The sequence below is a fragment of the Echinops telfairi genome, unplaced genomic scaffold (genome assembly GCF_000313985.2).
Source record: "Echinops telfairi isolate 266 unplaced genomic scaffold, ASM31398v2 ScPeMD7_3533;HRSCAF=4204_1, whole genome shotgun sequence".
Taxonomy (NCBI): domain Eukaryota; kingdom Metazoa; phylum Chordata; class Mammalia; order Afrosoricida; family Tenrecidae; genus Echinops; species Echinops telfairi.
In genome coordinates this window covers 21,662,389-21,673,336 of record NW_022107432.1, presented here as the reverse complement: position 1 = coordinate 21,673,336, position 10,948 = coordinate 21,662,389, and the positions used below count along the sequence as shown (strand labels likewise).

Here is a 10,948-nt window from a genome sequence, read left to right as displayed (position 1 = left end):
TGCTGCAGTAAACAGGGGTGCAGCGTGGATCGCTTGGTGCCAGAGCGCATCTTCCTCAGCGATGGGGACCGAGGCGCGAGGTGGCCCATCATACGGTATCTCTGTGTCCAGCACGTTGACAAAGTGCTGTTCTACCTGCTTTGGTGGTTGTACCATTTTGTAACCTCACCGGCAGGGTAGGAAAGGTCTCTCTCCCTGCAAGCTCGGCAGCATTCGTAGGTTTCCGTCTGTGCGTGTGCCACTTTCGTAAGGGTGAGAGGCCAGCTCGTCGTTCCGCTGTGCGTCTGGCTCACGGCGCGTGATCCCAGCCGCTCTCCACGAAGCTCGTTCACGTCCTGGATGTCTTCTTCGGTGACATGTCTGCTCATGTTCTTTGCCCCGTTTTGGATGCGGTTGTTTGTCCTTTCTGTTGTCGGGGCCTTTACGTTTTGAAAAGATGTTTGAGAGATTAGACCGTTATTGCAGATGTCAGCGCCAGTGTTTCCCCCACCCCAGCCCCGTCTGTAGGTCCACTTTTTATTCTTTAGGTAAAGTGTTTTGATGAGCACAGGTATTTGATTTTTAGGAGGACCCAGTTGTCTGGTTGATCTTCTGCTGCGGCTGCTGTGTGTGCATTTTTGGCTATGTTTGGCCGTGCCTTTGGCCATGGATTAGGACCTCTAGCGTGTCCCTGTGTTACCCTCCAGGAACTTTACGGCGCAGTTTTGAGTTTAACTTTGAGGTCTTCCATCTATTTTGAGTTAGTCTTTTATCATGGTGTGAAATATGGATCCTGTTTAATTTTTCTGCAAACGAGTAGTCTTGCCAATACCATGTGTGCGAGAGACTGCTTTTCCCATATGGAGTGGACTTTGGCTCATTGTCAAAGATTAGATTTGTCAAGATTGGCTGGACGGGCTTCCTTCTGGGCTCTTAATTCAGCTCCCTTAACCTAAGTATAGTTATTGTATCAGTACCAGGCCTATTGTGACTGTCCAGTACTTTCTGAGGTCGGGAAACTGACTTACTTTGTACTTTTTCTTTTAAAAAATTTCACTTTTTGTGATCACTTTACATATTTCAAAAACAAAATGCCCTTGCATGGAAACCATAAGTATTATCACAGGATATTAAAATGATAAAGTATGTAAAGGAGAATGTAGAAACACTTTCCCCTGTGACCTCTCCAATCATGTCATCATTCTACCCTATAGCGATGAAGACTTGGAAAGATATACTTCCAGAATTATGAAATATGTATTTATACATATACATATGCTCACATATATATAAGCAACAAATGAATTGTACCATACCAGCTATTTTTCACTCAAAAGCAAATAGATTGTGGACCTCTTTTTAGGTCAACGTATGGATAACACAGACCTACCCATGTTACAGGAAAGGAAGCCGAGTCCTGGTGGGGTTTACTCACTCATACAAGGCCACACGACTAGAAAGGAGGGTAGATAGGGTTAGAGCCCAAATCAAAGAGCCCCAGTACTCCTCATCTCCAACAGCCTTAGAGCCATTGGGGGATCTTTTGTTCCTTATAATAAATAACCTTTAGCGATTTTCTACTAAAACTACCTAATGAAGAAACAGACACGGAGAGGTCCTATAACTCATCTGAAGTCCAAAGGCTGCTTTTCTCATTGGACATAATGGCTTGTATACCTTCCCCGGTGTCCCCATCATACGAGAGTGTGCTACCGTTGCTGCCAACAGCATGTTCCATTCAATGAAGGGCCATAGTTGGCCCAGCCATTTCCCGGTGGATGTCCATCCGTATTCTTTCGACAGAGCGACCAGAGTGCAGGTTGGAGCATATGAGCTTGCCAAGCTCTCTGAACTTCCTAACCCGTGCTCGACTTCCAGTCATAACCTTGGCCTTCCGTTTGGAGGAGAGGATGAAAAGGAAAAGCAGGAGACCTCAGAGGTGGCCTTTCCGCTCACTTCCCTGGTCACAGCCTTTCATACCTAGTCCCAGAGGGTCCCGCTGCTGCTCCCGAGGGAGAGCCAGGGTGCAGCCAGGGAGCATGTGGGGAATGCGCACCATGGGAGCAGTGCTCATGGAAGGACTTCTGTTTTGCAGGAGATGGACAGCGTCCCGAGTGGACGTTTTACCCACGGTTTAGCAGTAGCATCCACACCTACCACGTTGGAAAGCAGTGCTGCTTTAATGGGGTCTTCCTTGGCAACAGGAGGTCCCAGTCGGAGACGATGGTGGACAAGTGCCTCGGGAGGAAGAAATACGGTAACGGGTTCCTCCTGGCCTCTGCCTGTGTGATGCTCCACAGTCCTGTTCCGTCAGGATTCAGCAGGACCTGCCGGTCCCTGAGTCTGACTGGGGGTGGGGGTGGGGGCTCCTGGCTCCCTTTGTGACCCTCGTGCACCCAGGCAGCTTGTAAAGCGGAGGGAACAGTCAGCAGGCTAGACGTTTTGGCAGACAATTCGTAGCATATGCTGATCCACATTTTCTGTTTTTCTTTGAATTTCATAAAATGCTAATGTGACATTTAAGTCATCAGAGAAGTTGTCTCAGATACTTATTAATAGAAATCTTCATTGAAGTCCAAAGAAAATGATTTTTATTTCAAGTAGCTGCTGTCGGTACTGCACGTTGAAAGGGTATTTGATATTTTACGCAAGGAAAACATTCTGTGCACCTCTGCCTGGAGGGCATGCATGTTATTCCACAGCCATACAAAGGTTAGTTATATATATATATATTCTCCTGGGTTGATACCTGGATGGGTTGGCAAGTTCTTTGCTCCAAACTACCCCTATGAGATTTATGGAGAGATCCTAAGAGGGGCTGCATAGGAAAGGCCCGGATATGGCACCCTGCTCTGCAGAATTACCAGTGTAGGAGGCAGTCATTGCTTCACCAGGGAACAGGAGTGCTTCAGCACCAAGACAAAGACAAAGAAACAGAGCTTCTCCATTCGGAGTTTCAGAAACAGACTTTTAAACGCAAAGCATCGAGCAATCATTTTGAAAACCAGGGCTTTTGTTTGGGTAGCGACTACACACAGAGACCAGATGAGCTCAAAGGAGAGTCGCTGATGTTGGGATTTTGGGGGAGGACCCTGCATGCCACCCAGTTCTTGAGGTGAAATCTAGTGGGTGATATGATGCGATGGGGGGCGGGGTGAGTGTGGAGGGACTTCTGCCACAGTGCGGCTGGGGGAAGACCTCTGCTTCCCAAAGGACGAGGCATCTAGCGTGACGGAGTAGAAGCACCGTGGGAGCTCAGGGTCAGGGTCTCACACACGCACGCACCGCTGGAGACACAGAGGAGCGGCTGCCTTCCCACTCTGAGAAGAGGAAGTGAGGACGGAGAGAAATGGAGAAAGAGCAAGCCAGAGGGCTCCCAGGGACGTGCAGCCCGAGTGAGGGGAGACCACAGTGGACCCTCAAGCCAGGGATGTGCATAAACTTAGGTCTCACTTGATGCATCAAGGAGGGGGTAGTTTCCCGAGGAGCAGAAGAGAAGACACGTTTTGCCAACATCAAGAGACGAGCACAGCTCTTACCTTCTGCCGACTCTTAAGAGACTGGCAGAGACAAGGGGCCGCAGAGAGCAGCGTGCAGAGAGTGATCCAGGACACAAAACGCTCCACTCATGTCTTAAAAAGAATTCATTTTATTGGGGGGGGGGCGCTCTTAAACAAATCTCATAACAATCCATCATTCAGTTGTATTAAGCACACTAGTACATATGTTGCCATCAACATTTCCAAAACATTTTCTTTCTACTTGAGCCCTTGGTAGCAACTCTTCTCCCCCCGCCCCCTTCCTCCTCCAACTACCCATCCTCGTGAATCCTTAATCAATTACATGATTGTTATTTCGTGTCTTACACTGTCCGTTGCTCCCTGCACCCACACTTCTGTCATTCGTTCCCCTGGGGGGTGGGTTGCATATCCACTCCTGTCTTCAGCAGTCTCTGGTTGGTGCAAATCTTAGCCTGCTTGGCTGGTCAAGGCTGATAAAAGCTTGAAGATTCAGCCCACCCAGAGGCATCTCAAAAGAAAATGCAAAGGATTCATGTACGAAAAACCAGCCATTGGAAAGCACAGAGCACATCTCTTCTGACACACACGGGGTCCCCATGAGTCAGCCTGAACTCGATGGCAACTGGTTAATGCTTACGCCATGTCGAGCTGGCCCATGGGGACGTGTGCACTCAGAGAGTAGAAGGAGGGAAATTTCTTTCCTTGGGGATTCTGAACTGACCAAGGCAAACCAATAAGGGGCTACATCTAGGCTCTGCTTAGTATTAACCCATGTAGGAACCGGGAGTCTAGGAGGAATGCTTTTTCACGTATTCTCATATTTATGAAATATTTCTGACTTTATTTGAGAACTGGGTGATCTAACAATGCACCATGACTATGAACACCAGAAAGGGCCATTTGAAAACGAAAGACATTTGAAAAAGGGAGCAGACATAGAGGAAGGGGGCAGGTGGGGGCTTTATGTACATAGAGGGCAAAGATGAGATTAAAGCAAGACCAAGGTCAATGACCCCTTCATCTTCCTGTGCCTCCACTTACTCAGACATGTGCCCTGGGGAAGCGATCTGACTCGGCGAAGGTTCGGGTCTCTCATCTCTAAGCTGGAAATAACAAATCCGACTTTACTGTTAAAAAGTTGTTGCCGTTAGATGTGATTGACCCCATGCACCGGGGAATGAAGTACCGCCCAGTCCTGGGCCACCCTCCACAATTGTCGTTATCTTTGAGCCCACTGTTGTAACCATCCTGTCAGTCCATCCCAGGGACGGTCTTTCTCTTTTCCACGGACTCTCTCTACTGTACCAAGCACGCATGCTGTCCTTTCCCCGGGCCTGGTCACGTCTGATAGCATGGTAAAGTCTTGCCATGCTCAGTCTAAGGAGCAGCCTGGCTAGACTTCTTCCGAGGCAGCTGCTATGAATGAGTGTGACCTGTATATCTAGAGCCTCAATGTTGCCCTTCCTGAAGCCAACAGTTTTCCTTCCCTCAGGCCAGTAGTCATCGATGCTGCTTTTATTAGAAATGAAAAGTTTTTTTATTAAGGAACATTTCAAACATGGATCAAAGTAGAGATAGATAACCCTTCAGAAACAGTAAGGGTCGTACTGTCTCCCTAGGGATATGGAATGAGAGTGGTGGGGGAGGTGGGGTGGGGAGGGGAGGAGGAGCTGATAGCAAGGATGATTGTATAACCCCGTTCGAGGGGAGCAACCAACAGAATTGTGGGTGAATGGATTTCCTGGACGGGGTTAGATACGGTAATAATAATGTGTGAAAAGAACAATAAGGGCTCCTGAGGGGTAGGGTGCGGGGGGGAGGGGATAAAGGGGAGCTGATATCAAGGAGTTCAAGAAGAAAGACAATGTTTGGAATCGGATTGTGGCAGCAACTGTCCAATTATGCTTGACCTAATTGCATGATGGATCGCTAGCTTTCTGTACGAGCTCCCTATGAAAGGATGAATAGTAGGTAAACACGTACCTTTAAAGTAGAGAGAGGAGCAGCACAAGGACACTCTGCGTGTCCATCCTTTGCTGCGTCGATCAACACGTGACAAGCGTGCTTGCGCTTCACCCCACACCCGTGGGCTCTTGTTTCCACTCAAACACAAGCAATCATATAGAAGAGCTGTGCAGTTAGTACCACATTTTTAAACGTTTTCTTTTTAACGTTTTAAAAACAAATTTTAAATCGATTCTTTAAACATTCTATTTTAAAACATTTTCTTTTTTTCCTTGTACTCGTTGCTATTAGCTCCTCATCTCTCCCCGACCTCCCCTGCAGTACCTGCAAGAAACCATGAATCCGGCTACTGTTTCTATATAACCCATTCCGGATTTCATATATTGAAAAACATACAAGAACAAGAAACAAAAAGCAAACAACAATAACAAAATAAGAGGAAAAACTTCAATCAAAAAGAAAATATTAAACGCTAGAACAACTTTAAAATGGGTCAAAAGGGAGAGATCAAAGGATAAGGTGTTAAACTTTAATCTAACAAGTAGCTAGTCCACTTTCCAATGCACTTTGCATGACAGCAAGTGTATTCACTTTGCTGGTCTACGGCTAGAGGGGATTCGCCAGGGCCTCAGTCATGTGTATTTCCCTTTCCCTTTTTTAAAAAAACGGAGACCACTTTCAAATGGGTCTAAAGGGAGATCAAATAAGAGATTGCATTTTAACCTAACTCTGTCTACTATAATTGTCATGCAATGCTTTCTGTCTGCTAACAAGGCTACTCACATCCTTTGCCTATGGTCAGAGGGAATTCGCTGGATGCTTAATCACTCTGTGGACCCTGCAAATGGAATTTGGGCATCCACTGTCATTGATAGCCCTCTGCAGACTGGGTGTTTATAATTTAAGTTCTGATACCATTCCCTACTCCAGATTTGGAGGACGGTATATTGTTTGCAGCATTAGGATCACAGAGGGCAGTTTGCTGTTTCTATGTGGACTTAGTTGAAGCCTCATCACTTAAAAAAAGAAGGTGTCTCAAACATAGGCTCCCATTTCTAGCTTCATCTCCTCAAGGTGAGATAACGATAAACAGAACTTTGAGACACCTGTGGACTTCATAATAAAATGCTAAATCACTGCATCTATATTGAATTGGTATGTCAATACTCAGAGTAAATCTCTAGGCCCTCTCCAGTCCTTCCTGTGATTTCATTTTCAAACATCTTTCACAGGTATTGATCCCAGGAATGGGATTCCAAAGTTAACTCCAGGGGATAAGCCATATATGTACCCAGAGCAAAGTAAAGATTTCCACAAAGTGGGGTCAACTCTTCCATCAGTGAAATTTTCAATGTAAGTGCATGCTAATACCAGGGTTACTTAGCTAACTTTAAAGGAATTGCATATCTCTCTGCTACCTAGAAATTTTTTTTTTAATGGGTCTCAACAGGCCAAGATTGGGTGAAAATGTTTAAAATTTTCAGAGCCACTTAGTTAATGTATATATGCATCCATGTTTGTAATTGAAATCAAACCCAGGATCTGGACTATTATTTTGAAACGATTGCTAATGTTGTTATTGTTGTAATCACAAATCTGAACACTTTTTATGAGCTTACTGAAACAGATGGCTGATTAAGAATACCTACTTGGGTTGGCTTAAACTGAGAATAAATGTAGACCAAAGTATGGAGCATAAGACTCATTAAATGAAAAGAAAAATAATTGACATATTATATTTGAAAATATTAATTAAAAAAACCACTCCTGTCTGATTTAATGATGTTTACTAAAAATGATCAAACATAGTAAATGTTGCAGCTGTTCCCATTTTGGGGCCCATACATGAAGATTAATAGCAGAGTTGTCATAAGAGTGACATGTGGATCTCCTTGTCATAGAAGCCATACTGATTTCACGGTTGTTTTTCAGAGTGCCTTATGAAAAGAAATTTGATACATTTATTCCACTTGAGCCTCTTCCACCAATTCCCAGGTGAGCTCTCTGCCCATGATCTTTCTTTCTTCTTTATGAATTATTTCCCCTTTCTCATTATTTCCTCCAGCGAGGAGTCCATGGACTCCAAATGAATCCTTGTAGGAGTGGGGGGCCAAGTGTGGAAGCAGGCTCTTTGGAGAGACGTTTGGAGAGAGTCTTGGTGATCTCGCTCACTGCCATTGAGTTCATTCTCACTCCTCAGGACTCTACAGGCCAGGGTAGAACTGCCCCTGTGGGTTTCTGAGACTGTCACTCTACAGGAGCAGGAAGCCTCATCTTCCTCCTGTGGAGCATCTGGTGGGTTCAAACTGCTGATCTTGTGGTGAGCAGGCTAACCTCCTTGTCTTGGTTATCCAGTTGTGCTGCTGTCACAGGCAATCCAAGTGGGCGACCACACAGTTATTTTCTCCCCTGGTTCTAGAAGGAGGTCCTCTTTGGCCTGGCAATCCGTGCCATTCCTGGGTACATGCGTGTGCTGTTGTAATAGCCTACTCTTCATCAGTTCCAAGGCAGGCCTTCTTCACCAGCCTAGAGTTCACCCAATCCTCAAGGACACATGCAGATTTTGTACCGAAATGACATCGTCTGTCCACAGACACCCACCACAGGCAAGAGTAACAAACCCTTTAGGGCAGGGGTGCTCATACTTTTTCAGCATGCGAGCTACTTATAAAATGATCAAGTCAGAATGATCTACCAGCTACAAAAATGCAAAACATATATTTATTTGTATTTATTTATTACATTTATTCATAAATGCATTGAGAATTCTTTATATGTACAATAATACCTTGCATAAATGCATGAGTCCATCTTGCACAACACATCACAATGAACTATGTACATTTTTTGTCATTACCTGAGTTTACTCTGATGACTTGCACTGAATGGAATGAGCCAGAGATGCATAGTCCAGACAGTAGCTGCTGACAGCCGGCCTCAAGCACACTTCCAAATGATCATCAGTCGTGGTGGAACGGTACTTGGGCGTAATGATCTTTATGTGGGAAAAGGCCGACTCACATCAATAAGTAGAGCTGAATCATGCAGTCAAGGAGGTAGCACATTTTCTCATGTTTGAGTACTTTTCCTCTGCGAGTAAGTTCAGAACTGTTCATGACTCTGGACTTCCGCTGAATGTCGGCTTGTAGTGTCAAAATCTCCCATTCTGTGTGAAAGTGATACGTTTTTGTCTTCTTACTGGGCCAGGCCCCCACTCATTTGAATACCCTTTCTTACATTTAAGAAAAAAAAACCAAGGTCTAAAAATTGGCAATAACTTAGCTTGTCAGTTTTGCTGCACTTAGCGCAGTTGTTTGCGCATGCATTTGACACCTAAGACTGCATCTGATTGGCTGTGCTGTGTATCATTTAAGTGATGGGATTGATGATAGGCTTATATTCTGTTTTTTTAATGCCATGAGATCTACTCACACTACATTTGGGACCGACTAGTAGATCGCGGTCGGCGTACTGAGCACCCCTGCTTTAGGGTAAAAAGAATGCTGGGAGGGTCTGTCCAGTTGCTTTTGCCAAAAACTAGGAGAAAGGTCATAACTCCTTAGGGTTTAAGGGGAAAACTCTTCCAAGTTTTTCCAAAGAACCAAGGCAAAGACCACCGTCAATGGATTCCTTGTGCTTTGCTGGTATGAAGATGAGTCTATGCCTATTAAGTCTTCTTTTTCTCCTTGGCTATATCTCTGGGTCTATTCTACTCGTTTTGAACCTCAAAAAATGATTAGGTTTAAGATCTACCACACGCTGGCACTGCCTCATTAACACAATGAAAGGACACCCCTATTTGGAGGTGGGGGTGCTGCTTGAGGGTGGGGAGGAGGAGAGGAGGACCTAATTCCATACAAGAGGCCTCTGGGGAGTCGCCAGCTGCGCGGCTCCTGTATGCATCAGCAGTGAGTGATGGGCTCCCGTTTGTCATGCGTGATGCTAAGGATGCCCTACGGGAAGGCATGCATGGAGCAGAAGGGACAAAGGCCCTATTTTCCAGAACATCAGAGCTTGTTGGGAAAAATAGATACACAAGTGACTGTGGCCAGAGAGAATGGTTAGAACTTCAAGAGGCAGAGAGAAAGCCAGGAAAATGCTCTTGGATTTGAAGCAAGCATCATTCTTCCGATTATATATATAAAACCCAGCTCCATTCTGAACGTCTGTGGTTGCCTACATAGGTTTCTGACCCAGCAAGGGGCATTTGGCAGTAGACCATTTTCTGACTCTCTGATAGACGTTGTGGATGGAGTGGGTAGGCACCCCAAAGCTGACTCATTGAGGTTCAGCTGGGGTAATAGTCCCTTATTACTTTAGGCACATAATTAGAGCCTCTCAAGTGAAATGGCTCAAACATGCAATCGAGATGCACTGATAACACTGGTGATTGGAATTAGAGAGTTGGAAGCCAAAAGGGAGGATTGGTGACTGGGAAGTATGGCCTTGGTGACAAAAACAGGCTGGAGATGGCCTGACAGACTTTTGCAAGATGAATGACTGACTCATCGCAAATATCTTTTTTCAGCAACACAAGGGGCGGTTGTGTAATTGAGGGGTAAAATTAAAGAGACATCAGACAAGGTAAGGCATGCATTTGCTCATCCCAGACAGCCATGATCTCAGCATCAAGGTCCGGGCAGAGAGAAGATATTTCTAATCACACCTTATATATACTTAGGGGGAGTGCAAGCCCCCCTAATTGCAGGTAACCACAGGCGTAATAGGAAGGGGCTGTACAATAGGCAGATGTGAGACAGGAAGGGGAGGTGCTAGGGGTACACATGGGCGGACAGTAGATTCAAGATGGAAGCCGAACCTTGGTGGTCCTTGAGTTGCCTTGACCTTGTCTTTGGGTTCTCCTTCCGGGAAATAATACACTATCCTTCTCAGAAAAGAGTAGGCCCTACTTAGGGTGGGACAGACTATAGAGTTTGATTACTCTAGATGGCTGATAACCCTCAGGGAGAATAACCTATAAGCAGTTGGCCTCCAAGTGTATGGGCATTGACCATGTATTAGCAAGCAGTGTCTTAAGTTTGGCATATAACATGGGGGGGGGGGACAACCTGTGGAAAAACCTTTCTGTATCCCACATTTCCAGATGAGACAAGCAGGTCACATTGACTACATCTGTGGAAAGAGGCAATGAATAAGTTCAATTATCACTTGGAAAAAGGCCAGGGCTGACAGTGGAATTGCCAACATCTAAGTTCAAATCAAAGCTGAAGAACATGCAAAGAAATCTATGAGAGTCAAGGTATGACCTTGAGTACATCCCACTTGAACTTAGAGACCATCTCAGGAGTAGATTTGAAACATTGAATATTAATGACCGAACACCAGGTGAGTTGTGGGACGACAACAAGAGAGACCAGAACAAATGCAGAAAGCAAAGGGTCATGTGCAGACAGGAAAGAAAGCAAATATCAACATGGATGTCAGAAGAGACTCTGAAACTTGATCTTGAATGCAGAGAAGCT

At 45.3% G+C, this 10,948-nt stretch overlaps 1 protein-coding gene across 2 annotated transcripts in view; it reads left to right on the top strand.

The window, feature by feature from the left end:
• The window catches only part of SPATS1 (spermatogenesis associated serine rich 1), a 28,070-nt gene that overhangs the window by 13,559 nt on the left and 3,563 nt on the right, over positions 1-10,948 (top strand). For both annotated transcript variants that reach the window (XM_030886885.2, XM_045294913.1), the window contains exons 4-6: positions 2,075-2,236; positions 6,698-6,818; positions 7,398-7,460. In XM_030886885.2, the coding sequence (XP_030742745.1) occupies positions 2,075-2,236; positions 6,698-6,818; positions 7,398-7,460 (346 nt within the window). The remainder of the gene's footprint in view (positions 1-2,074; positions 2,237-6,697; positions 6,819-7,397; positions 7,461-10,948) is intronic.